Raw genomic sequence first — 27,601 nt, 5'->3', positions numbered from 1 at the left:
CACACCTGGCTCAAGCATGGATTTATTTAGCATCCTTTGCAAAAACCGGGATGCAGGGCATGCACGATGGTGCTGGCAGCTGCCATGAAGTTCTAGCAGGGGTGAGATGGGACTTCGGGGCCAACAGGGCACGAGTTAGTGCAGACAGGGAAGCTCTGGCTGGCTCCAGCTAAGTGTTGAGTATTTCCAACGCCGAGCCCTCCCTCTCCCGATCACAAGCTTTTCCTCCTATCTGCTGGGAATTTCCCTTGCTGCCATATGCTCCCATTGCCTCTTGTTCTGGCCCCCTGTGCCTCCAAGAACTGGGCTCCCTCTCCCATGGCAGCTCAGCTCACAGCTGAGCAAAACCCCCTCCCTCAGCCCCTCCTCATCCAGCATGGGCTCTAGCCATTCTGCCAACCTTTGAGGGACAAGGGTGGCCCCAGCTGGGTTCACACGTGTGCTTCCCCCTCCAACTGCAGGACAATGGTTTCTCTGCAACACCCAGCACACCTGGGGGCTCACAGGGACCTTCCCAAACCCACAGACACCGTCAAGCAAAGACCTGTGGCCAGGCAATGAGTGCCTAGTGCCAAAAAACTGTATTTATTGAGAGACCGTGTTGATCCTAGGTCAGGTGCAGCTGCAGTGCCGTGTCCTGCTGCCCTGCAGCCAGCACCCCTCACCGGGGGCTGACCACCCCAACAAGCAACTGCCTCCAGCCCCACTCTTGCCGCCAAGCCAGGAGCAGTCTGGGCCTTGTTTCCCCCAGTGCTCTGTCACACATGGAAACTCCTACATTGCTCACAACCATGAGACTCAGCTTCCTCCCCACAGGGAAGTCACCCCGATATGCTCCCGGCACCCATAAAGTGCTCCCTGAGATGTGAGGGGGTGTTACAGAACTCAACGCCAGCTTGGCTGAGCAGAGCAGTGCTTCCACCAGGCTTTGGCTCAAGAAACTGCACAGCCACTTCTACTCAAGCTCAAAGGAAGGAGGCCCAGAGGACGAGAAGAGCAGGCGGGTGCCTGTTTGCACCTGTTCTCTCGCACCCCTTAACACACTCTCCCCATCACTCCTCCCGGCTCTGCTGAGCATTAGCAGGCAGCAAGCTTCTGCTGGATGAGCCTGTACCTGAGCAGCTCCTGCTCAGAGACTGATGGCTGCAAGCTCGCAGCAGCCTGCAGGAAGTCTTCCATTGTCAGGATCAGAGCAGAGCTCTCGGTATCCAGCCCTGCATGACAGAGAGAACAGGAAAAGGCTGAGCACCAAGCACAAGGGCGGCTGGCAAGATCCAACAGCCCCCTCTGCGGCCATTGGGGACTGGAGGGAAAACCTGTGCCCCTCTCCTTCCCCCTGGGGCCAAGCACCAGAGGTGAAGAGGACCACATCTGCAGAAACTGCCTGCCCACCAGCAGCCCAGAGCCCAGCATTCAGAGGTGGTCCCTGAGGCACTGAGGCTCTTCCGCCCAGCCCAGTGACCGGTAGTGGTAACTCTCCTCCCTGCCCCTGCACTGGGCCGCCAGCCTGTGGGACAGGTAGAGGTTGGGCTCCTACCTTCCTCGATCCATTCCACCTTGCGTTTGACAGCACACATCATGGCGTCTGAGCACAGGGCGTAGATGTCTGCTCCTGTCAGCTGAGCCGGGCATTTTTCTAGGATGGTGGTGAGATTCACGCAAGGATCCAGTTTAAACCTGCCAAGAGAGAAAACTGCAGGTGTAAAAGCCACAGAAAAAAACAGACCAGGGGAGACATGGCAGCAGCCAGTGTGAGTGGGCAGGAGGAATCAGAAGCACCATGTTTAACACCTTCTGGACTGTGCTCTGCATGCTCCAAAAAACAATCAAAGGGATTGGTTGGTTTGTTTTTTCCATGCAGTTACTTCTCTTTGAAACATCCACACTGCAAAGTCCTCTCTCCTGCTAAGTAGGATCAGAGGCAACTTTGAGTTCTCCATCAGAGAAATTAAGTGCTCCACATGCCTGGGAACAGCCTACAGCCAGGGCTGGATAAGAACATGTTTAATTACAGACAGTACAAACCACTCTAACACCAAACCATGCCATCAGAGCCACACTGCAGACAGTGAGCCTCCTGTCTCAGCACTGACAACAGCATGATGCTGGAGGGCATGACTGCCAAGCCACATGGTGTGAAAGGACTGGACATTAGGAAAAACTTTTTCACAGAGTGGTCAGACAGTGGAATAGGCTGCCCAGGGAGGTGGTGGTCACCATCCCTAGACGTGTTTAAGGGTCATTTAGATTAGACGTTGGGGGTTATGGTGTAAGGGAGAACTTGTAGAGTAGGGCTGATGCTTGTACTTGATGATCCCACGGGTCTTTTCCAACAGGAATGATTCTGTGACTCTCGCAGCCAGCCCATGTTCTCACCTCTCCTGCTAGCTTATCCTCAAAGGCAGCAGGATCACAGCTACCCATCACAGAAAAGTCCCTGCAGAGGGAGATTCACAGCTTCTCACCCAGCTGTGATGGGGGCTACCTCTGCACCTGAATTGCAAGGCTTGCTTTTCTCCCTCCAGAGAAGCTCTCAGGAGCTCAGAGCAGCTGTGGAAGCAGCCAAACCCTGCTGCTTCATGATCCCACATAACCAGCATTTGGAAAGACAGTCAGAGCCCAGGCTGAACACCCCTCAGCGTCACAGGAGGAGAGGCAGTGAGACAAATGGAGCTGCTTTCACCCTTGGACCTGCAAACAGCAGGAGACATGCTTGGGGAACTCCTGCAGAAAGGAAATGAGAAGGTCCTGTCACATTGCTGTGCTGCAGCCTCATAACACTCTTTGGATCCAGCCGAGCTGCTCGAGAAGAGCACATGGGTATGGTGACTGGAGAACTCTACCAACCCCTCCACTTGGACAGCCAGCTGAGCAGCTCCCAGCTTGTAGGAAAACCAGCCCCGGTTCTGCTTCGGGAAGCTGCCCCATCCTCTTCCCCTACCTGCCAGCTGTGGGTCAGTGACTCAGGTGCTCCCCAGGGCTCAGACATGAAGCCAAGCTGGAGCACACTACACATCAATGTCAGAAAGGCCGCTGCGAAAGCACAGGGTCACTCACTTCCTGGTGACGGCGCTCAGCACCTGCAGCTGTGACTCCCGGTCTTCGTTTATGCCCACATAGACCAGCTTGTCAAACCTGTCAGCAGAGAGAACGGATAGTCGAGAACAGGCCAAGACAAACCTGCCACTGGTGCTCAGCCCCATGCACCAGAAACAGAAGGGCGACCCTGGGGCAGCTCCTTTTGCTACCAAGTTCATGGATGATACAAAGCTATGGGGAGAAACAGTCAATATGCTGGAGGGCAGGGCTACTCTGCAGAGGGACTGGGGCAGGCTGGAGAAACGGGCTGACAGGAACCATGTGAGGTCCAACAACAGCAGATACAACGTCCTGCCACAGGATGGAGAAAAAGCCGCAGGCAAGAGGGCAGCTCCGCAGAACAGGCCATGAGCGACCAATTCTTCCTGCCAGTTTAGTGCCACAGTAGGTCCCTTTTTGTTCTGCTGTGCTGCTGGGGCAATAACCAGAGTGGTGAGAGATAATAAACAATGGTATCTTGTGCTGCTGCTACAGCCATAGGCACTGGCCTCCTCTTGGCTTCCTATCTCCACAAGCCAGGGCAAGGAGGCTTAGGAACAGTCTCTGTGGGGTGGGGATGTGGGGACATCATGCCAGCTCATCTCTGCCTGAGGAGCTCCAGGGAACTACTGTGGAGTGAGTCAGGGTAGGATGTGACATACCTGCCTGGCCGGAGCAGAGCTGAGTCCAGGAGATCAGGCCTGTTGGTAGCTCCAATGACAAATACCTCTCTGGTGGAATGAAGGCCATCAAGTTCAGCCAGGAGCTGCGAGACAACTCTGCAGGGAGCAAGACAGGATGCTCACAACTAGACCTTGGCAAGTCACCCACTGTCACCCTCAGCCACCAAATGAAAAGAGGAATAAGCGAGGCCACAGGCAGGTCCATGTCTTGGACTTCAGCTCGTATTTCTCTCCCTGAAGAGCCCTGACACAACTACCCAGATTTCCCTGTTTGAGCACAGCTAGTGGGCATGTGGGCTCATTGCAAAATAAGTGCAAAGCCCTGGTACTGAGACAGTCCTTCAGGACTATGCTTGGCTCTGAACCCTTCCACGATGGCCACACATGCTTATACTTGCTGTCAGACACTGGCAACACAGACCAAACACAGGCAGGCACACATGGCTGTGGTTCAGGTTCCCCGCTCAGATGTGCTGGCTGGTCCTAACTCTCCCTGCTACATGGTACTGCCCAGCAAGTTCAGCAGCAAGACTGCCCTGTCAGTCCAGGCCGGGTACCCCTGGCAGGAGAGTGACTCTGCCAACCAGTCCTCAGGGTAGTGAACAGCACACACAGCAGATCTAGTTCCGCAGCCACGGGGCTTAACCTGGTCTGGCAGCACAGTATTTCACGGCTGCGCAGACCTCCTGAAACAGGGATATATCCACCAGGTTCTGGAATCAGCTGAGATGACCAGTGGACACCAAATCCAGCCTCAAACTTAACTGCTGGCTTGAGCGCGTGAAGATGGTTGCCAGGGGCACATGGTGTCACTGGAAAATTCTGCAGAACCCCTCACAGATGGAGAGGAAGATTAGTTGGGGACTATAAGCTCAGCAGAAGAGGTCTGGGGAAAATAACCCTGTTTCTGGTTATCTCCAAGCTATACATATTTTGCTTCTACCAGAGGCAGCTGAAAGGCTTCCCACCACAGGGAAACGCAGCTAATAGGAAGAGAGCACGGCAGTGGTGTGAAGGATGACCTTGGAGAGGCCAAAGGGAGCAGTTGGCAGCCACAGAAGCAGCTGGAGGAAACTCTGTTTTAACCAAATGTTTGCACAACAAGCTTGGGCAATCAGGAATCTGTGGCAATGCAAACAGCAGCACTCATGTCCAGAGAGAGGAGACAGGCCATGCAGAGGACCTGAAGGGAGCAGGGAGGGAAAAAGTAGAGAAGAGCTGGAATGGAGTCTGCCTTGCAGGGCAGTCCTGTGCATCCCCCCAGCTGAGGCAGGTATGCTGGTCTCAAGGATGCAGGGTGCTCACTCACCTGTCCATGACACCCCCTGAATCTCCACTCCGCCCACGACTGGGGGCCAGGGAATCCAGTTCATCAAAGAAAATAATGCAAGGAGCAGCTGCCCTGGCTCTGGCAAACACTGGGAGGAGACAGCACAGAAGGTGAGAAAGACCTGAAGGAGCAGTCAACAGCAACAGGACCTGCTACATCACCAGCAGCACCCAGCACGATGGGCCCCGAGGCTCAGCTGTCTTTGAGGGTCTGCTGTCCTACCAGGAACACCAGGGACAAGAGCGACAGGAGCAGAAGCTGCAGCAAGGCAGGGAACAGACAGTTGGGTTCATGCCACTGCTGACAGCTGTGGTTGGGAGTTGGGAAGAGGGGTTTAAGCACTACCTCCTTCCCCCCAGCACCACAGAAAAGCCCCATCTTCCCACATGCAGGAGCAGGATCTATCTCCTCACCATTACGCACGTTCTCCTCACTTTGCCCAACGTACATGTTGATGAGCTCTGGCCCTTTCACACTGCAGGGCAGAGAGAAAAGGGAGCCAGTCAGAGGATGCCTATCCACTGCCAGGAGAATGTCAGTCCCATTGTGTGACCCCCCCACTCTTCACCTAAGGAACGTCATGGCACATGTGGTTGCCACAGCTTTTGCCAGCAAGGTCTTCCCTGTCCCTGGAGGCCCATACAGCAGCAGACCAGAGCGGCACAAACCCAGTGACAGCAGCTCAGGATGCTCCAGGGGCAACTGGATAGTGTCCAGGATCTCCTTCTTCACCTCCTGTAGCCCACCAACATCCTGCCAGGACACAGAGGGGATCTGCCAAGAGAGGGAGAGTCCCTGTCAGCACTTCTTCCTGAGCCCCGAGCATGCCTGGGCAGCTCTTGCTCCAGTGGTGTGCTAGTCATCAGCCCCTTGTGCTGTCGGCTGCATCTGGTGACGCAGCAAGTCAGCCCCGCACTGCACCGCCCAGCCATCCCGGCTGTGGGATCACCCAGCATCCACACTTCAGCTTTCCCGAGCCTTGCAATGGCGAAAACAAACTGCACATGTCCCCAGGCAAGCCGTGCTTGCAGCATGCTGCCTGTCTCCAGTCCTCTGTCGTGCCTCCTATCACCTGTTGGCAAAAATATCCCAGGGAAAGTAACTGCCAGGGTTGCCTGCAGCTCGTGGGGAGAGAGCCCTGCTGCAGACAGCCGCTGGGACACGAGGGAATGTCAAAACAAAAATAAAAAACCCAAACCAAAACCTGGAGCTACCTGTGTTCAGGGCACCTTGTCCCCAGGGTGGTGAGATTGTCCAAGGGCTTCATACCAGAGCAACGAAACCCCAGTGACTAGAACCTCTGTTGTGTGAAGGAGGATGTGAGACACAGATGTCCTGGAGGACACTGTACAGAAAGCTAGCTACTTTTGAAAGGAAGGATGCAAGAACAAAGTCCACAGATGCTTATAAGAAATAGATAGGGATGGGGTCAACTGCAAACACGCAAGGGATCATTGCAAAGAGAGGAAAGACAGCAAAATTGAGAGGGGTGAGCCATGGCACTTTCACTATTTTATGCTGAGCAAAACAATCTTGGGAGGATGCTGCTGCTCTGCTCAGAGCTTTAGAAATAGAAGGAATGCCACAGTCTGCATGACAGATCATCCTGGGAGTCAGAGCAGCTCTCTGGGGAATGCACAGAGAAACCAAAGCCCCAGATCACTTCCCCCCAGCTGCTGGCTGTGTGGGGAACAGGTGCCAGCGCAAACAGGGAGTTTAAAAATAGGCTAGAGCAAAATTCTTTCCCTCCTCAGCCAATTTGGCTCTCCTTCCTTCACTTGAGATGATGTTATCTCATGCTATTTCTCCAGCTGTCCAGCAAGTCCACCAGGAAAATCAGGTCAGACAAGATAAGAATTTCCAGAAAAAAAAAAAAAAAAAAAATCTTTTAAAGCAAAAGGTCCCAGGCCCTCCTTCTTCAGTGCTGATTAAGTTCTATAGACATTAGCACAGGAGCTGGAAAACTGCAGCAAGGTTTTCATAAGTCTTGGACATGCTGCAGACACTGCTAACAACGCGAGATTTGAAATTAATTCTCTCTAGGAGGCTCAAGCTGTAACTGCAAACAAATGTGTGACTAACCAGAAAGGCAAGTGAGGAATTAGAAGTTATGTATGTTGAGAGTATCCAGGTCTGCAAATGGGCTTTCTGAACCACGGCCAATTACTAAGAAATTGATAAGGGATATAAAATACAAACAAAATCAGCTCCCATTCACACAGCTTGCTGACAAGCACGCTCTATGGTTATTATTTGTCTTATAGCAAACTTGGCAAAGGCCTCAAAGCAGAACTCATTGCAGTCTCTAGTGAATTTATGAATTAATTAAGTCCCAGAGTAGCTCCTGGATGATGACACCAGCAAGTGTCATCACCTGCTAGGGCAGGACTGCAAGTGGGCACCTAGGGAAGGTGCCAGAATAACTGCTCCAAGGCCAATGTTTCCTGTCCTATGCTGAGTTCAATCATTCCACTTGAGGGCATGGAGAAGAGTTTCTGATCACTTTGCTTGGTCCTAACACCACGTTACCCAGTAAACAGTCACCCCAAACACTGTTTCCATGGGTGCGGAGCTGCCAGAGGCAGATCATGCCCCTCCCAAGAAGCTGACTGTGCTGGTTTTCTATGACACTCAATGTCCCTTTCCCTGAAGAACCCCCATGTTCTTCAAACTGTCTGGCTGTCAGAAAAGCCCATGCCAGCTTGAGCAGTGTCCAAATCAGGGATCAAATATAAGGCTTCTCACACATGTGGGGAAACTTCCTCACCAGCTTGTGCCATTCTGTTCCCATATGCCAGGTGGCTGGAGAGATCTCAGCAGGCAGCCAGCCTGCAGCTGCCTTTGCCTCTTGGAAGGCTGAGTTGCTCAGCTGGCACCCCTGTGGCACTAGCCAATTGAGCGGCAAGGGCTTCCCTGACCAAATTCAAAGCCAAGAAGGCAAAAAGCACTAGTGGGGGAAAGCCCACACTGGGACTGTTTCCCACCCAAGGCTGGGGGAATATGTGGAAGGACACCGCAGGAAGTGACGTGCCAGAGCACAGCCCTGTCTGCAAGGTCTGTGAGAGGTTATCTTGAGCCATACAGCTCTAGAGGATCAATTCCTCTTCCTCTGTCCCAGTCCTACCTTTGGAGCTCCCACTGCCTTTGAGTGGGCATTGTGCAGCTGGTCCAGCGCAACACTAAAATCCTCCTCGAGTACTGGGAACCCAGCAGTGCAAAAATCTCTCTCCACTTCTTCGCTCAGTCCGCCTGGAAAACTGGTGAGGAAAAAGAAGGGAAGGACTCAGGCTCTGTCCCAGTCCTGGCATTATCAGGCTGGCTGCAGTCCCTGCCCTCCCCCGCCTCCTGCCCTGTTGCCTGTGCTACCTCAAGGCCTGGATGCGGGTACAAGCAGCCTGGCTGCTGTAGGACAACAAGGCGCAGAAATCTCCCAGCACGAAACCCTGTGAATGCAGAAACAAACAGCACCAGTTCAGTCTCTAACCACAGCTTCAGCTAGGCCATAAAAAGCATATGGGGAAAAATTCCTTGCAGAGTTGTTCTTTGAGGTTCTGTGCTCTGGTTAAAAGCTCTAGCTTATTTTTTTCCTACTGCCTCTGTCTTCTAGCAGAGCTGAGCATCAGCCTATACCTCTGCAAAAGGTGTGCAATCCTTAGGTACTAGAAATCTGCAGCCAAAACTGATGTCTGAGGAGCAGAGTTAACCACTGCAGAAGTTGACTGGGCTGTGGGAATTGCCCCCTTTCTCCATGGGCAGGGAGGTTGGCCCAGCACTCCTGGCCTGCCCATCTCTACATGCTGCTGTGGTTTCACTCACTGCAGTCCTGCGGGCCAGCTTGGATAGGCTCACTTCTTTGCCCAGAGGTAGACTGGCAGTCAGCATGCTCAGCATCGACTTTCTCTGCTCTTCTGAAGGGGCTTCAATTTTCACCTCGTGAAGGAAGGCAGTCTGCACATCCGTAGGAATATCCTGGGGCTTGCAGGTTGTGCCGATCACCAGGACAGGGTGGCTGTTGAGAAAAGGGGGACAGTGCATGCTCTCAGCATTATGGAAGCTTCCCTCTTACAATGCCATCACATACACCAAGTCATTCTCCAATACCTAACCTTGGCTCCGAGAAATGCACACATACTGGCCAAGTATAACCACTCTCCTCTGGCTTGCTCTTGAAATGCTTTGGGAGCTCTGTCTCCAAGTCAAGGCCCTTCAAGCCACATCTTATTTCATCATTTGATGTCTCCCTCCCTGCACCCTGGTACTTGTCACCAGCCTCAAAATACTCCCAGGGTCCAGCTCCCTTCTGGGGTCCCTGCAGCCCTTGGCATGCTTCACAGCAAACATGCTGGGTTTGCTCATCTGAACAACTCAGAAACCAGTTTCAGGCAACAAAGCTTCCCGATTCCCTCTCCCACTAATCTGGAAGAACAAGGTCCCTCTGAAGTAAACAAAGCAAGTCTTGGAGACACTCCATCAGATTAAAAATAAAACAGGGCATGTTAGCAATCAGTCACCTTGATGTAACGGTGACTGCTGCCCTAGGAATGGCAGAAGCAAACAATCACCTCAGATGCCCACAGCAAACATGCAGGGTCCCTACCTCAGCGCTGAGTCTCTGTCCAGAAGCAGATGTCTCAGAGTGGCGATGACCCTGGCATCCTCTCCTAGCCTGTCCCGGTCTCTGCCAAGAACCTCGATGTCTTTCAGCAGGAGCACACACGGATGATACTGCTGGGCCTGGGTAAAGGCCATCTGTACTTTCTCCTCTGTGGCCCCACTGGTGTCACTGCACAAACTGACGCAATCAACCTGCAAGACAGACCACACAATACACAGTCTGCAGCAGTTGCAACATGGACAGCTGGGAGACCCAGGACAATGTTCACTTTCACAAAGCTTTCCACGGGCAATTCACAGCTGAAAGGACACCTAAATGGATTCTTCCCAGAGAAACATTCAGAGCATATTCAAAATAGTCACATTCAGGCCTCTCTGGCATGGAAAAATGGCTGTTTCTTGTTTCTCTGTGGGAGGTGAGCGGGGAAAGAGTGTGTTGTCTGAAAAAGATGAGGCCATGGGACCAGAGAAGTTGACAGAGTGGATGTCATGGCCCAGCAACCTAAGCTGCAGAGCCATGGAAAAGGCCAAGACAGGGAGAACAAGATGTCTTGGAGGAACAGTGCGAAGAATGGAGCGGGAGGCTCAGGAAATTCTTCAACCTAGCGCTGCACAGGCTCAAAGTGCAAGAGGAAGGGAGAAGGTTGGGGGGTGAGGCAGAGAGGTGGAAGTTAGAGGTGGCTAGAGGCCCAGACACTGTTTACAAAGCAAACACTTGATGAAGTCATCCAAAAAGGAAAGGTGACTAGTGAGCCTTGAACAGCAGCTTAAATGCTGCTGGACACAGGCAGTGCTGCCTCCTGGTGCTGCAAGGTTGTGCAGGGAGAGCCAAACTATCTCTGGGATTCCCTGGGCCTCCTACTCAGAAAGGGTAGCTTGGAGCAGGGAGAACGTCTCAAGAGCTGACATAAAGGGTAACAACGGGGATGCAGAGCAGAGAAGTTCCTGTGCTCTGTGTACTACAGACAAAACCAGCCAAATAACAGCAGTGTCTGTATGCAAGTACAGAAGGGCAAAAAGGACAAAAAACCTGCTGATCATCAAGTGGTGGATTTTACAATGTGGAAGAATGTCCTGGTAGGAAAGCAGGCAGAACAGTCAGAAAAGGAAGAGAAGGTGGAATCGTAGTGTAAGCATTGCAGTGAGTGAGAAAAGGAGGGGAGAACGTAAAAGCTGGGTTAGGAAAATAAGATGGACAGCAAATACCTCTGTCTTCAATAGTGTTAGTTAGTCTTTAAAAGCAGCACACAGAGCCAGAATCAGAGCTATAGCCTTGCACATCACACTAGAACCTGAAGCCACCTGCCCAGACATGGCAGTGCCACAGTGCTCCCAGACACATCCTATACATGGACCTGAAGGTACTGTGAAGCCTCCACAATCTTGTACTGGATCTCAAGAGCTATGACGCATCTGCAGAAGGGTAAGAGCTCAGCACCACTAAGGATCGTGTCCAGAAGATGAGCTGCACAGCAGCTGGCCAAGGCTGTATTTACCTCCCCCACTGACCCACTGTTAGGGCTTTACTTGGGTAGAAAAGAACAGTTAAAGAGAGTAATGTCAACTTAACAGGACTCAACTTCTAAATAGAAGAAGAAAACCCAAGTATCCAAAATGCTTATTTTGTTTTCTCTGAGTTTACTTTAAAAATTCCCACAAAAAAGGAGCAAGTCTGTTTTCCTTCACAAAAAGGAACCTTCCAACTCTCTTCTTTCCATCTTTCTTCTTCTTCCAAGTCCTTTCAGAGTTTCAAACTCTTCTAGAAAAGTCACTGTGTGATTTCCAATCCTCTCACTTCTGCAAACATAACTCTACAGATTCAAGGAGAGTAAAGAATTTGCAGGATACATCCAGGCTATCAGGGTGAACAAAAGGAGTGTGCAGAGGGAAAAGAGTATTTTTAACAAGTCCATGAAGACTGCCTTGGTGCCCAGAAACTCCAGTGCTGGACAGAGACAGAAGCTAGACCTCATTTTGGCTGTGAAGCTTATCCAGGACAGCCACAGCTGTAAGAACATAGGAACAGCTGTAGTGGTTCAGACCAAGAGTCCATTTAGCCTGCTATTTTGTCTTCAAGCAGAGCCATAAGTGGCTGCTGAAGACAGAGTAAGATCAGAATAAGCACATGTAACCCTGTCCTCTCAGTACTCTTCCAGGCACCTACCATTCCCACCAAAAGGGATTTTCCTAGTCGTGGTTTCGTAACAGTAGATTGCTCCTCCAAATACTAGAGAAAGAATAATCTCCTTTAGCTTACCTGCTCTTGCTAGCTTCACCTGTCAGCCCCGGGCCTCATGCTGGCACAGAGAAAAGTACACACCTTCCACTCTCTGCCAACCACCATCAAACTCTCCCTAAGTTCTCTATTTTTCAAGCTGAGGAGCCTGTTCAGCTGTTCACCACACAGAAACTGGTCTAGACCCCTGATCTTCCTCAGTGTCCTACTCTGATTTTTTCCAGTTCAGCTTTAAGCTTTTGCAATGGGGAGACCACAACTGCACACGATATTCAAGCTGTGGCAAGACACAGATCTGCACAGCAGCAGCACCTACTCTCAAGTTTGTTTCCTAAAATATGATCTGATTTTTGACGTATATGGAGAACAGAGACCAAATTTTCATGGAGCCACTGACATAAAACCACATTATTGATACTGACTGGTGATAGTCAGCTTGAAATATATAATTTCCCATGTAAAACCCACTATAGTGAATTTTACCCGCCATTTTACTGCTCAGTCACTTGGTCTCATTTAAAGATCTCCTCTAGTCCAAGGACAGTCTGTCACATTTTTCTCTTAGCTTTAGTAACTTAATTATCAACAAGCCATCACATCACTGTTCACACCTTTCCATGCCATTTCTGAGCTCCCAGTGCCTGCAGAGCTCTGCTGCTGATTGTGAAGACTCATCAACTATTCCCATCCTGTTCCCAACCTTTAACCAGCACTTTATCCATGCCAGGACCTTCACTCACATCCCACTGCTACTCAGGTTTCCCACAGAGCCTTTTCAAAACCCAGGTAGACTGTGTTTGTCAAGTTACCTTCCTCACATGCTTGCTAACACCTTCAAGTAACTTTCTGAAGGTTTACGGGACAGTATTTCCCATGGCAAAAACTACATGGATTCTTCACAAGTAGGGAAGTCATCCCAGAGTGTGGTAACTCTATCCACCACCCTAACCTGCTACAGGTTTGTGCCCCTTGAAGAATCTTTAGCAACTACCCTTTACCTGCTGTTCAACTGTTTTGTCTCCCACTTACTTTTCTCAAGCCCATCCCAATATGATCTATGCAATGGCCTCATGTTGTGGCATTAGTGTCCCCCATTCACCTCCACAGCAGATGTAACATTTCCTTATCATTTCTTTATAAAGAAACTTCATTTTGATGATGTTCCCCTTCCAGAAGCCAAGCACTGCTATGGAATATTTGGGGGCTTTTTTGCTCTTGTCAGGAGGTGAGTGGGGTAGTGAAATGTGAACACAGTTACAGGGCAGCTCTTCTACAGGCCACAAGATTTTGAACACATGCTTTTATCAAACCAAGGGCTGAAATTCTTTTCGAGGCTTCCCACCCAGCTAGAGAAGATCTCAGCATCATCTCTGCCTCACCTTCCAACATGCCTTTTGCCCAGCCTATGCAGGGACAACTCAAAACACACATTGCCACTGCAATTCCTGCCCTCAGCACCTCTCCAATTTCTCCCAGGTTATTTTAGTTACTATACCCCAGAGGGTGGCAGTATCAAATCAATGCCCTATAAAATGATAGGAAGTTAGTCTGCTGAAATACAACTGTATATTGCAGTATCTGTAAAGTATGTCAGAATGACAACATTGATGGCAAAAGTCAGTACAGAAAGGTACAAACACACACCCTGGGCCAAGAGATCTCTAAATTACTGATTCTGGAGCACTGGAGGGTACATGCCGAGGAAACATCCCTTCAGGCTTACATTCTCTTCCTGAGCATCTGGCCAGTCTCAGACATGGACCAGGGGGGGCTAGACAGTCCTTTAGGCTGATTCAAAGGGTTGCTCTGAGGTTCTGCCCACCAGCAATTGTAATCTGCTCCAGAACGAGCTGCTAAACTCAGCAGACTCTGACTCCTTCTGTCTGCATGTGCACACAGGAGGCAGCTTTTGGACAGGCTCCTGTCACAGTTGCAGCAAGGGTGTTGGTATGGCTAAAAAAAGAACATTTCCATAATTCTATGTTGTAAATCCACCAGTCAACCGCCCACAGGAGGCATTACCTTGAAGAGGTGGAGGTTGAGGCAGCTACACACAGCTCTGACAGCCATCAGTTTCCCACTGCCGCTTGGCCCAGAGAGAAGAACGCTGCCAGCCCCGCTCAGTGCACTTGCCCTGTAACACAGAGGCAGCTCTTCCAGTAACTAGGGAGCAGGGTGCCAGCTCTCCCGGGGCTTGCTAGAAGGAATTCTAACTCACCAACTGTTCAGGTGAGGCCGAAGAGCATCACAGAGCTGCTTCACGACATCAGAAAGTCCAGCAGGAGACAAACTGCTCCAGAACTCATGGCTGTTATAGGCTGGGGCAGATGGAACAGCGCTGTTTGTTGAACCCACCTGTGAGGAAGGGAAAATAGAACTCTGTGGAAAAGACAAGTACCAAGTGACAAAGTCTGTCCCAAAATGCTGTTTTTCAATGGCAGGAGACACAAGCCTCCACAGGCACCTTCATCATCCACAGCGCAACCTCAGCCTCAGATCTCCTGTGAGCAGTCCCTGCTCTCCACTGATGTCTTACCAGATAGAGAGAGGTGTTCTGGGTGTCCACCAGGTAACCCTCAGACTGCTCGCCTTCCACCTTGCCTAAAATCTTCCTCACTTTGAAGTAAAGCTCTGGCCACCTAAGGGAAAAAACAAGCAGTCTAAAGTGCTGAGACAAGATCCTGAAGGCAGGAACAATACAGTTGTCAAGCGAGAAGACAGCTGAAAGGCACGAGTAAGCAGAGATACTCTTGTCCTCTCCTGGGACCCATGCGGATCCTTTATGGACCCTGCTGTGCTGCCTAGCCAGACAGACCAACAGGACTGTCAACAGCTACAGCTTCTGATGGTGGCTTCAGTCCACAAGTACGACTGTGCTAACCTTATTTCATCTGTCTAAGAGCTAAAGACATTCTCTTTTCTACCACGGCTTCCTTCACTACATCTCCGCAGAGATTCACCTGCAGCGTATAAAAATCTTACAGCGCAGAGTCCTCTAGGCTGCAGACTAGGACTCGCCCAAATACCATGAGAGCCTTACAAGTATCCTGCCCTGGACACCTCACACGAACAAATGCTTCTTCCTACGTTTGATATCCCACTGGACAGATTAAGGGATCTGCAGAGGTTTCCTCCAGGATTCTCTCCACCCTCTGAATAATTGTACCATTTGCACACCAACACAGTTCCAAGCTCTTTAGGTCCCATGAAATCTGCCCTCTTCTCTGGCTTGCCACATGGCTAATATATAACAAAAACTTCCACAAATGAGGATTTGTGCCTCCTATGATCCTGCCTCCCTCTGAGAAACAGCCTAGAAAACACTCAGTGTAGTGGTGCTATAAAACTATTACATTTTAAAATACATAGCAGACCTGAGCAGTATTACAACGTGCTGCTGGTGTATCCTGCATGAACGATCCAAGGCAATTCTTTGCATCACACACCTCAGTTACCTGTGGCGGTTCCCTCTATGACACAGTTGAAGCACTTTTATTAGCACCAGCCAAATCCCACTGCAAGCACCCCTACTCCGGTACAAAGGTGACTTTCTCTCATTTAGCACAGAATGGTTTCAAAGCCGTACAAGCAAAACCAAGAAAGGCAGAACTGGTGGCCAAACAGAAAGTTATTCTAACAAGAACTGTAAGGGCTTATATTCACACTTTGCTGTCCATCACAAGTTGACAAACCCAACTTCCACTTTACTTTCTTTATGTGGCACTGGCAGTCCTCAGGCCACCCCTTCCTTCTTTCTTTTTTTCCCATCAGTTTTTCTTTTTCCTTTCTTCCATCCATGACTATTTTTCCTCAATGAGCTAAGGGAGACCTCCCTCCTAGCTGCAGCCCTCCATAATCCAACAAAAACGACTCCCTCTTCCCCCTAAACTGAGGCAGATAAACCCTAAACTCCAAGGACAGATCAGAATAGAATAAACTGTCTTGTTCCAAGAGAATCAGCAGTGGAAAAGTATCTTTTCTCTTGCAGTACACATGTAATAGAGCCAGTTTATTGCCACTTACCTTAGGAATTTGTTTGCATTTACTTCTAAAAACTCAGCATATCCAAATGTTGGAACACATAGGATGTCTCTCTCCTGGACAAGCCTACAAAAACAACCAGGGAATTTCACCAGTGAAAGAGAGTAAATCTTTCTGGTCATGAGTCCTCCCTGTCCCATATCACATGCATTTTTACAAAAAGAACATAGCTATATTCATATCACCTCATTTTCCTGTAAATAAAACTATAAATAGCCACTTAAAGATTTAGCATGCACTGGATGCAAGTAGGCATATCCAGACTACTATGGGGAACCTTGTGGGAATGGTACAGAAGATGAATGCCATTAAAGAGCATCTCTTCCAGACAAAATAGCCGCCTTATCCCAGGAACAGCTGAGTATAATTCCAACAGAAAGCCTCAGCTCCCGAATGAAAGAGGCTTGGGGGCCGGTGTCATAAGAGTGAAAGGCAACACATCCAGTCTCCTGATTACACAACTTCATTCAAAGCTGAAAATTGGCGTTATGGACATGGCTCAGAACGGAGGCCTGTGGGCAGCACCTGGGAGCCCTCAGCATGGGATGGTAGATCATGAGGAAGGAGACCTGAAGATGGCTTCTGAAGGACAGGACAAGAGGCGCTGTGTGCAAGTCCTGAAATTCTCTCACTCTCGAGGAGAAGACGGTTCAAGTGAATATGCTAAGACTGCTCAGCATCTGCACTAAGGAGCTGATTACGCACATCACGAGCGCGTATCAGATCCGGGTGACAGAAGCAGGGAGCAAGGGCGCAGCTCACGCATACACCCCACGAGCAGAAGCGCGATTCCTCCCCACGCAGCTCACCGGGGCATTTCAAAGTGCTTGTAGAGGACCTGGTCGTATCCTCCACGGGCGCTGTAGGCTGGCGAGCAGACAATCTCCAGGTGCAGCTCCTTGGCGAAGGGAGGCACGGAGAGCACAGACCGACTGCCTTTGCCATCCGCGGCACCGGACCTCTCGTACCTCTGCGGAGGCGAAAGGGCGCCCCGTGAGACCCCGCGGCCGCCCCCCCGACCCCAGAGGCCTCCGCATCTCCCGGGCGCGCTGGGCCCGGCCCCGGCTCACCCGCAGGCGGAGGTGTACGGCGGCGGCGGGGTCGCAGCCCAGGTTGAAGGCCAGGGCCGGAGCCAGCAGTGCGGCCCCGTCTGCTGGGCCGCGGCGGGCGGCCCGCGGGTACTCCCAGGGCGGCGGGCGGGCCAGCAGCGCCGCCAGGTGCTCTCGGGCCGCCCCCTCGGCGCCCACCCGCACCCACTCCCCCTGGAAGAGCCCCAGCGCCAGCAGCCCGCGCCGGCTCACCCACACCTCCGCCCCGCCGCCCGCCCCGCCGGCCGGGGCCGCCCTCAGCCGCGCCGCCGCTCCCGCTGCCCCGGGCCCGGCGGCGGCAAAGCGGGAGACGAGGGGCGGCGCGGCGGGGCGCCGGTAAGGGGCGCCGCCGGCCGCGGGCTCGCGCGGCGGCGGCGGCGGGGGCGCGAGGGCGGTGCGCGTGCCGTTGCCCAGCAACCCCTGGAGCGCCGGCCGCGCCTCCAGCACCAGCGGGCCCGGCCCCGGGCCCGGCCCCGGCAGCGCCTCGCCCCGCCGCACTAGCACCGCGCCGCCCGCCGGCCGCCCCGCCCGCCCCGCCGCCCCCAGCAGCACCCAGGCCAGCGCCGGCGGGCGGCGCACCGGCCACACGGCCACCCGCCGGCCGGCCGCCAGCCCCAGCCGCCGGAGCAGGGCCCCGCGCAGCCACAGCTCCGCGCCCCGCCGCCCGCCCGCCTCCAGCGCCACGGCGCTCAGCAGCACGGCCTGCGCCCCGCCGCGCCCCGCCGGCCGCACCGCCAGCACCAGCCCGCCGCCCCGCCCGCGCAGCGCCGCGCACAGCGGCGGCGGCGCCAGCAGCAGCGCCGTGGCCGGCGCCAGCTCGGCCGGCGGGGCGTCCAGCGGCCGCAACACCGCCACCGCCATAGAACCGCAGCACCGAGCGGGGCGGAACGGGCCGGCCCCGCCCCGCCACCGCAGAGCCGCGCGGCTAGAGAGGGCGCGGCGCGCAGGCCCGGAGCGGCCCGCCGTCTGCCTCACGCTCCGCCCAGACCATAGAGCGGCGCTGGGGCCAGGGGCGGCGGAGCGGGTGTCGGAGCGGGCGCGTTCCCTCAGCAGCGCCCCGGCGCGGCCCCGCTTCGAGCGGCGCTGGCGGCGGCGGCAGCTCCGGGCCGCGCCCGCCCCTGCTGCGGCGACGCCGCCAGCAACGGCACCTCGCCTGCTGAGGGCTGGCGGCCTGTGCGCAGGGTAGCGCGGCGGCACCGGCCCCGTCCTCCTCAGGCTCCCGCGGGACCGCAGCCAGAGGCTGTGGAAAGTGGGAAAGAGCGGGGCTGGGCCCAAAAGGTGGGTAAGGCCTTGGCTCTGCCCTCCCCGAGCCTCGCACCAGCAGAACCTGGAATAAGAGGGAAACGGCACGCACCCAGAGCAGAACAGGTTGCCCTCGCCAGTGCCAACTTGGTGAGATTTTGCGGGCTAAATACGTGCACTTGCTTCATGTGGGAGTAAAGAATTGGTGGTCAGCAAAAATGTAAACTGTCCTTTAGGTTAGAAGAATGATTGTGCATAAATGAGGCAACATTACGGAATGCCCTGTTGCAGGCCTGAAAACAACAGGTTGGAACACCACCTGCCAGGCGTGTGAATGAGCTTGTGATCAGTAAACAGACAAAATCTGAATGTCAGCAGGATGTAGAAGTGGAAATGAAACTCTGGTACTATTTGGTAATAAATTGAGAGCTTGCATACAGTGCATACATTTGCTCTTGGCAATGCTCCCCCTTCAACAAACTTGAGTGAGTTTGTCATGATTCAGTGTATTGCCCCGATCCCAGCTGGTCCGAGACTGGCAGGTTCATAAAAATGCTTGTACTGGTGTTAGGGCTGAACTAGCCTTGGAAAGCAACGGTCTGGAGGAAGTCAGAGCTTCTGATCAGTGCCTGTGCCCTCTGCCAGAACCTGCTTTGCTCTGGGGAAGGGGCTGATCATTGTACCGAGGCCTGTTGTTGATCTGAGAAGCAAGTAACAAAAAAAACCCCAAACCTGTAAGGATTCTTTAATTCTGCATCCAGACATCCCTGCATGCTGCCCCACAGGTAGGCAGCAGTCTGTTGGACTGAGGGAAGAAGTGAGGCTTCTGGTTACCTCTGGGACTCCAGCCAGCCTTCCCTGTTCCTGGGCTCCTCGCTGTGTCCCATCATTCAGCTCCACACGAGGGAGCGCTTACAAAACGTTCGTACTTGCTTCCTAACCTCCCAGCCTGAAAATCCAGCCAGCAGTTTGGGAGGACTGGCCACGACAAAATGCCAGTTAGAAATGAGTATTACTAAACTGCACAGAAATGGCACCGTGAAGGTGCTTGCACAAATGCAACCCTGCAGCCTTCTCTGTTCTGGTCTGCGCTGGGCCCATCACTAGGACACCTGCACTGCCTCCTTGCACCCCCCCAGACATGCATACCTGACAGTCAGCCTCCAACCCTACAAAAAACAAGAGATGCTGAAATAATCTCATTTTATTCCCTTTTTTGTTTCCTCATCCCTTCTTTCATGATTGGTTTAGCAGATCATTTAAGTCTCCAGCCAGTGCTTGTACACGAGGTGCTGTGAAAAGATGTGGATGTGCCAGGGCGGGTGGCAGCCCAGATGAACTGAAATGAGGCTGTGGCAGCACTGGCTGCAGTGTGCCTGAGCCACATCGAAGGGATCTCCCGCCTGAGCAAACCCAGCCTCAAGGGCCCCTCACAGAGGGAAGCTCATGCCAGGCAGGCCCTGGTGTGGTCACCAAGGTGGCTGCTGGGCCTCACATGGGCAACCCCACAGCAGCAGTGGAGATGTGCGCAAGAGGCAGCCACTGCCATAGTCAGGGTTTCTTCTGTCACGCTGTCATGAGTGGTCCTGGTCTGAGCTGGCCTTGGCAGGAGCTGTGGCTGGGTTTGGCTACCACTAATCTCAGAATGGATCAAATCTGAAGCAACAAGAAGAATATGATGGCCTGCTCCTACTGTCGCTACAACCACAGCGGCATATGGAGGAAGCAAACACTTCCCTGACAGGCTTAGTGCAGGCAGCTAAGAGGCGAGTGACTATCCTGCTCTGAGGATTGCCCCACCAGACCCTGCCACCAGCAACCTGGAGCTGAGCCTTGGGCCACTGCTGCCATCCACCAGCACCTCCCTTCACTGGGCCTTCCCTGGGCTCTCGCCCTGTGAGCAGAGTAGCAAGGGCACATCAGCCTCGGCATGCCTGGCTGCATCCTACGGTTACTTCCTGGTACATGGAAAGTGTCTTGGGCCAGGAACCCTCCCCATGACTCCCCCTTCGCAGTGTGAGGTGAAAGCTGGGAGCCCAACAGGCCCTACCAGGAGAGTTGTCCGCACCCTGCATGGGGCCAGGGCTGTCATGTTTCCCCTTGTAGCACTTGTGGTGGTGATGTGCTTGCTCTTGCAGCACTGCACTCAGCCCAAGGCGAAGAGCCAGGCCATCTGCACGCAGGCAGGGAAAAAAAAAAAAGATTGCAGGCATACAGTGCCAGCATGGCACGGCCCAAATAAAAGGTTTGCAGATGCTGCTCAGGCAGGATTAGGCCTCCAATGTGCTAAGTCTCGGCTCTCAGTGAGCCTAATTGCTGCTGCAATAAGCTCTTCCCTGAACCGAGCCTCCCATGCACCCCCCCGTCAAACATTTTTTTTTTTTTCGGCAAAGTCTGTATTTGCCATGCGTATGTTCCCCCCCCTTCCCAGCGGGGCCTGGCTGAGCAGAGGAGGGGAAAGGCAGGAAATCTGAAGACTCCACTTTTATTGCTCTTCCCAGCCAGTATCCCTCCTCCCCCCCCCCCCCGCCCCCCCGATCCAGCACAGCCTGTGTGCAAGTAGCCAGGCCCAGCAGCAGAGGCAGGGACAGGTGACAGCATTGTTACACGGCCACACACGGCCTGAGCTGTATTAGGAAACTTTCCAAATTAGAATTATTCAGATTTTAATAAAACCTTTTGATCATTTTCCGCTATGATCTGGCCAACAGATGAAACTGGAGGTGTTCCAGGAGAGCTGTCATGGTGTGTGCATGGGTCAGTTCAGCCCAGCCGTGAGATGAGGACCTGTCACAGCTGGGAGTCAGGCAGTTGGATGGCCACGATGCCCTTGGGCTTCTCTTGCTGGAGGTGCTTGTGCAGCTGGGGCTATGCAGCTGCTTCCTGTGCCCCCCTGGGAGTCAGAGGTGCCCCCAGCAGTACCTCCCACCATGCATTCACCTAGCCCAGGTGAGCAGCTGCTCCTTGTATTTAACCACAAGAGACATGAGGACACAGGGGCCAACTCTGCACCTTCCAAAGCAGCAGGAGGAGGAGAGCAGAGTGCCTGTGCAATAGCCTTTCCTGTCATCAGGGCAGCAGACATTTCAGTGAAGAACCTCACACTTGAGCTGCATCAAGGAGAATTTTCAACAACCCTTAGAAGAATGGAGCATCTTTCTTTCCATGACTTCCCTCAGGAACTGGCCGAGTGCTCTGTTTCGGACCATCAGCTGTGGTTTGGCTCTTTCACTGACAGAAATCTGGCATGTGTAGGCCACTGGACTAGACCTCAGTTCTGGGGAGACACGAGGGCTTTGCTTTGACACCTTGGAAAAACTACACTGCCTGAGCAGAGTGCTCCAGCTCAGTTTAGGCACAAGTCTGCAGAGGATCTGCTCAAAACTAGTAACTACCACGAAATGTGCCAAAGGAGGGTACAAATCGCAGTGGAGAACATGAAAACCAAAGATACACCACAATTTTATTTATGGATGTGTAATAAATAAATGGTGGACAAAACAGGAAGATCCACATTCAAAAATCCATATCACAAAAGTGCTTTTAGATATAAATATAGGACAACCAAGAAACAGCTCTGACATTAACACTTTTTACAGACAATTACAAAATATGTCAATTCACAAAATTGTTTAGTTGTTCCAGGGTACTATGGCTTAGTTTTCAAAAAGGTCTGTTCTATTGTGCATAGATAACATTCAAGACTGTACAAAATCATTGCAAACCCAAAAATGTCTTTACCCCTTCTCCCAAATATGAGTTAAGGAAGCTACACAGTGTAAATCCAGTGATAAGGCTGCATTGACAGGTCAGATCCTCAGGAGGTATAAACTGGCGCATCTATCAGGTTACACCAGCTTGAGGATGAACCCTACCATGTTTAAAAACTCTCCTGCTCTTTGAGGTGGAAGAATTATGTGGTTGAAGTGGAGGGACTTGCCACACGGGTGCTGTGCAGGGGTGCAAGCGCTTGGCAAAGGCATCTGTAAACTCCTGCACCGTCTTTGCACCCGAGCATTTGAGAAGGGAGCGACTCCCATTTCATTGCTGCTCTTTGTGCTCCTGGCTAGCCGGGGAAGTGTTCACAGCCCAGGGTGGAGGGCAGCTCTTCTCCAGCAGCAGTCCATGCTGACCACAGTGTGGTCCCATTTTCACGCTGCTCTTGGCCCTGTTGAGGACACCTCTCCCACCCTCCACCCTGGCTCTGCTGAGAAATGAACAGCTTGAAAGTGAGGGAACAAGGGGATGCGTGTGCCCAGTTGTAAAACGCCCTGAATTCAGATAAAAGTTCAATTATTTAAGAAAAATATATATCAATAAATCAATAAATATTATTATCTCGCCCAGGAAGCTGTGAGGTCTGGCCTCCTCTGGGAAAGAGCTCAGTGGTCCCTGTCCTTCTGCTCTGTGGGTGGGTCCCCATTGATGCACTGCCTCAGTATACCCCTCTTCTCGTGCTTGGCTGTCCTGGAAAGGTCAATTGCTGTATCCTCCGCATCTTTTGCAGGGCCAAGCTTGTCAGAGCCCCTCTGGGAACTGGCCTGCTTCACTCTGAGTTCCTCTTCCTCCTCCTGCTCCGCTTGCCAGCCATCTGCCAGCTTCTCTTGGATCTCCGCCTTCCTGCTCACCTCCATGGACTTTTTGTGCATGCCTTGGAGAGGGGAGAGAGCAAAGCCAAGGGTGCTGTTTGCTTATTTCTGCCCGAGACTCCTGCCCTCCTGCTGCTTCTTTCAGCTCTTGCTTGCATCCCAAGGAAAACTCATGCTAGCTGAGAGCCTTTTCCACCCCAGAGACCTGCCACCTGCTCTCTGCAGCCCAAGAGAATGGCTTGCAGCAGAACTGGTCTGAACCTCCCCTGCTGTGGGGAAGACTTACAGGGAGGGGGGTGCTGTGATGGCCCATCCTGGCCTGGATTTTGAGTGCCACCTCAGTGTAGGACCATGTACGAGCAGAGGGTAGCTCTGAGGTATCATTATCTTCAGTGTGCAGGGGAGGGTGATGACTTCCTAGATGCTGGCTGCTAGCACTAGAAAGCGATACCTAACCACGTCCAGGCACCTGCCTGACGTGGCTGTAAAAGGTTTTTCCTTTCCCAGCTATTCTTTGCAAGGAGGGAATGGAAAAGCCGGGGTGCTTGGCAGCCTGCATACATGGCTGAGGCCCTGTTATTTCCTGGAAAAAGGTGAGGATGGCCATACAAAGGAAGAAGGGATCTTTGCTCTGCAGCTGCCCCCCCTGGACTCCCCCAGCCCCATGCTCTCACTTACCCAGCAGCCATGGGGCACAGGATCCCACCAGCCCACTCTTGGCAGAGTTGATGATGGATTCAGGCAGAGGGATGGAGTGCCTCACCATGGCCCCATAGAGGCCGTACTCGGCCATCACGCTGCTCCGGCCCCAGCACTTCTCCCGCTTCCGCCACTTGGCTCTTCGGTTCTGAAACCAAACCTTCAGGGGTAACAGCCAGGAGAGCATGGAGGGGTAGGATTGGGGAGGAGATGGACCCCGCAGCCAGGTTCCCAGGGCCCGTTGGGCAGGGGGGAGCGTGCGTCCAGGGCAGAGGGGCAGCCACAGGTGTGTGTGGAGGGGTTCAGGTGCGCGAGCACGGGGTGCGGACGCGCAGGCGGCAGCAGGAAGGCAGCCGGGATGGTGCATGGGGAGGGGGTTGTGGAAGGGTACGCACGTGGGTGTCAGTGAAAGAGGGGAGGAAGGGGGGGAGAGGGAGTACACGTTACACGAGGCTGATCGTGGCACAGGAGGGCGAGCCCAGCCACAGTCACCCTATGCTCCACGTGCCCGCAGGGCCCCTCCTGCTGCCTCTGCAGGGAGCACCAACCTCTGTGGAAAAAGGGGTCCTTAACACAGTGACTGATGATGACAGAGGGTGCTCAGGTCCCTCTCCTCAGCCCCTTCCTGCACTGGAAAGCTCAAGGGGTGTAGATCAACCTGGCTGCTGCCCAGACCACCGCCCCATTCTTAAGCCAAGAGGCTGCTCCACAGTGGGACAGGATCGGGCCCTAAACCGAGAAGCACCCCTCAGAGGGACAAGCTAGCGAGCCAGCTGGTGAGACGCAGCTTGGCCCAGTGGCTCCCGAACTGCGCTCAGGTCCTGCCTGAGGTGAGTCTCCGGAGGATGGAGCCGAGCTGCCGGCAGTGAGCAGCGGTCAGAGCCAGCTCCGTCCTCTGGTTGCTCATTTCCATCTGGAGCCTGTTCCGTGCTGGGGGGTCGGAAGCCGAGCTTCCCCCTCCCAGGGCCCCCTGCAGCGCCTCTGTGCCACCGCCTGTGCCCACCGGCCACGGAGCGGGAGAGCCAGGTGGGTGCCGGCAGCTCACAGACGCCACGGGGAGAGTCGGGACCGTCGCTCCCACCCACCTGTATCCTGTCCTCTGGCAGCTCCGTCTTCACGGCCAGCATCTCCCGGGCGTAGACGTCGGGGTAGTGGGCTTCGTTGAAAGCCTTCTCCAGCTCCTCCAGCTGGTGAGCTGTGAAGACCGTCCTGTCGGGAGGAGGGAGGGAGCGTCCTGGGACACAGCCCGGACACTCGGGGCAAGCGGCGGGGCTGGCAGCCCCCTCCCCGCTGAGGTTATCCTCCTGGAAATCCCGCCCCCCACCCCAGCGGCAGCTTCTCTTTCGGCTGCCTTGGGGCCATCCACCGCTCCAGCCCAGGGACCAGAGGTACCGCAGGAGGCCGGTGGCAGCGGCGAGGAGGGGAGAACGCGGGGGGAGAGCCCCGCTCTCGGGCTCTACCTGTGCCGGCGTTTCTTCCTCTTGATCTGGGAGGGGGGCACCTTCAGGTCGCCGGCGTCCCCGGACAGGCTGTCCTCATCTGGCAGCGGCATGCGGGGGGGGAAGAGTCACCTTCCCGTCGGGAGCGGGGGGACCAAACACGGCTCCCAAAACACAGCTCCCGCTGCCCCAGGGAAGCGGGCCCGGGGCAGGGGTCCCCTCCCACAGCAACCGGCGGCAGCACCGCCGCTATCCCGGGGCAGGGGATCGGCGCCCGCCCTTGCCGGGGGGTCGGAGGGGCGGCAGACCGGCGGGACGGGCAGCGCGGGTCCGATCCCGGGCCGGCGGGAAGATGCTGGCCGACGCCGTGTGCCCGGGACTGCAGGTGCGGGGCAGCCCCGGCAGTGGCTCCGGCCGGGGCTTCCCGTGCGCGGGTAAACGGTGTCCGTGTGCCCCCGCCCCGATCCCCGTCCCCGCTCACCGGAGATGTTCTCCTTGTGGCGGCGGGCGGCGGGCGGCGGCCCGAGGGGCGGGCGGGGGCCGCGGGCAGGCAGCAGCGGCAGCGGCGCGGGCAGCAGGCATGGGGTGCCCGGCCCCCCCAGGCCGCACAGTAGCCCCAGCCCCAGCGTCCCGCCGCCCTCGTAGCCACCGGCGGCGGCGGGCGGGGGGCCGGGGGGCGGCTGCAGCTCGGCCTCCAGCCCCAGCAGGTCGGTGATGGCGAAGCCCTTGGCCCGCAGCCCCGCACCGCCCGGCCGCGGCCCCGCCCCGGGTGCCACCGGTACCGGCCCCGCTGCCGCGCGTCCCCCCGACGGCTCCGCCCGGCCCGGCATGGTCGCCGCCGCCGCCGCCTGGCCCAGCCCAGAGCGGGCACCGCCGCCCGCAGCCCTTTATATCGTCCCGCCGCCGGCCCCGGCTCCAATCACACCCCGGGCCGGCGGCGGGGCGCTCCCAATCCCCGGATTAACGGCTCCCCGACCCACCCCCCCGCCGCCGCACGGGTCCCGCGACCCTCCCCTGTCCCCCCCCGGCCCTCGCCCCGGTCCCCCGCCGCCCCTCCCGCCGGCCCTCCCTCTGCTCCCCTCGGCCCCCGCCCCTCCGTCCTCCCCATCACCTCGACGGGTCCCCTGAGGTCCCCCTCCACCCCCGGTCCCGGCCACCCAGCTCCCCCATAAACCCCCCTCACATCCTTGTGGGTTCCCTTCCTGGGTCTTCTCCCAGGACCTCCCCGCTGTGTCCCTATGTCCCCTCTTCCAAGGGCCCTCCCCAGTAGCCCCATCCCGCTCGCTGGCCCTTCAGCCCCACATCCCAGATGGGGTATCCCTCCACTCAGCACCCCGGGGCTGGGGCTGGCTGGGGACTGTGGGGCAGGACCCTCCCTGACCCCCAGTGTCTTGGCACTGGGGTTTGCGGCCACCTCGAGATGCCTGGCCTCCATGCTCCCTTTTGCTCCCAGATTCTTGCACCTGGGCTGCAATTTTTTTCCCCCCTTCCCTTCATCTGTTGATGGAAACGATTTACAACCGGCTTACACAGGCTGCCTGATCTGGGCCTTCGCTGGACAGTCAGATTAACCGAGGGTCCTTCTGATAAAGATAATTACAAGGGGACTCCGCATTAACTTTGCATTATTAAAGAAAGACCCAAATCTCCCCTCGCAAGCTGTTCCTGGGATTAGCAGAACAATAACTTTCATTTAGGATAATTGCCGTGTCCAGTGCTGGGGGCTGGTGGCAGGGGGGGGACCCTCTGGGCCATCACGCTTCACACCAAGAAAGGCAAACGGGCAGGAGGGGAGCGAGAGGTGTGGAGGGGTGTGACACTCCCAAAGCCACCAATCGGGGGTCCCCATGTGCTCAGGATGCAGGGATGCTGGGGCACCCCCATGCAGGGCTGCCCCCCGCCCAGGGACAGGCCAGCCCAGGGTCCTCTTTGGGCACCTTTCCTTCTCCAGAGTGTTTTTGCTGCAGTTTTGCTGGAATTGGAGACTTTCACTGCTAGGCAGGGAGGATCTGCCACAGTAATTAGAAGCCATAATCCGGCCACCACCCACAACAAATTTCCTGTTTGAGCAGATACTAGTAGATAAAACCCTAATTTTTTACGTTGTCCCAGAATCAGCTTGATTTCAGCAGTTTATGTTCAGGCTGAGCTGTTGGGAGAGATGATGAAGCCTTAAATATGCATATGGCCTAGGCATTTGGAAAGTTTGGGGATAAAGCATGTATAATTGCTCCTAATCAGTTTATGAAACATAAAAGCTCAAACCCAAGAGAAAGCCGATAGATGCAGAAATGGAAATAGAGATTAAATCTCCCTGTGCTGGTGAGGTGGCCTGGATATGGCGTTGCTGCCTGGGGCGGACTGCGGCCGTGGCAGTGCCATGGGGGCCAGGGGATGCGCCTGCTCCTGGGACAGGGTTGTGGGATGGGGTGGGGGGACACGCTGGCTGCTACCGTTGGCTCTCCAGGCCGTGGCAGAGAGGGGCTTCTCCACCGGTCCTTTGGACAATAAATCAGTTAAAGGATATCTTGATATATGCTCATCAGATAGGATTAGCTGGGA

The 27,601-nt window shown here is 54.6% G+C and overlaps 2 protein-coding genes across 2 annotated transcripts; both read right to left on the bottom strand.

Moving 5' to 3' along the window:
• Nucleotides 1-556: 556 nt before the first annotated feature.
• PEX6 (peroxisomal biogenesis factor 6) lies at nt 557-17,946 on the bottom strand. Its single transcript, XM_074900962.1, has 17 exons — nt 17,053-17,946; nt 16,792-16,952; nt 15,965-16,048; nt 14,478-14,580; nt 14,160-14,296; nt 13,964-14,075; nt 9,689-9,897; nt 8,908-9,100; nt 8,458-8,534; nt 8,216-8,348; nt 5,660-5,865; nt 5,505-5,566; nt 5,071-5,179; nt 3,741-3,857; nt 3,058-3,135; nt 1,538-1,677; nt 557-1,214 (listed from the first exon to the last, which is right to left on the bottom strand). The coding sequence occupies exons 1-17, from the start codon at nt 17,929-17,931 to the stop codon at nt 1,078-1,080; spliced, it is 2,937 nt and encodes a 978-aa protein (XP_074757063.1). The 5' UTR covers nt 17,932-17,946; the 3' UTR covers nt 557-1,077.
• A 3,794-nt stretch (nt 17,947-21,740) lies between these two features.
• On the bottom strand, nt 21,741-25,911 carry VSX1 (visual system homeobox 1). The gene is made up of 5 exons (XM_074926829.1): nt 25,521-25,911; nt 25,061-25,139; nt 24,686-24,809; nt 23,580-23,760; nt 21,741-22,963 (listed from the first exon to the last, which is right to left on the bottom strand). Exons 1-5 carry the CDS (start codon nt 25,867-25,869, stop codon nt 22,695-22,697), a joined length of 1,002 nt encoding a protein of 333 aa, XP_074782930.1. The 5' UTR covers nt 25,870-25,911; the 3' UTR covers nt 21,741-22,694.
• Between the last annotated feature and the right edge of the window lie 1,690 nt (nt 25,912-27,601).

The sequence above is a fragment of the Athene noctua genome, chromosome 1 (genome assembly GCF_965140245.1).
Source record: "Athene noctua chromosome 1, bAthNoc1.hap1.1, whole genome shotgun sequence".
In the NCBI taxonomy this organism is placed as follows: Eukaryota; Metazoa; Chordata; class Aves; order Strigiformes; family Strigidae; genus Athene; species Athene noctua.
The sequence above is the reverse complement of the archived record's forward strand: the minus strand, read 5'-3'. Positions and strand labels throughout refer to the sequence as shown.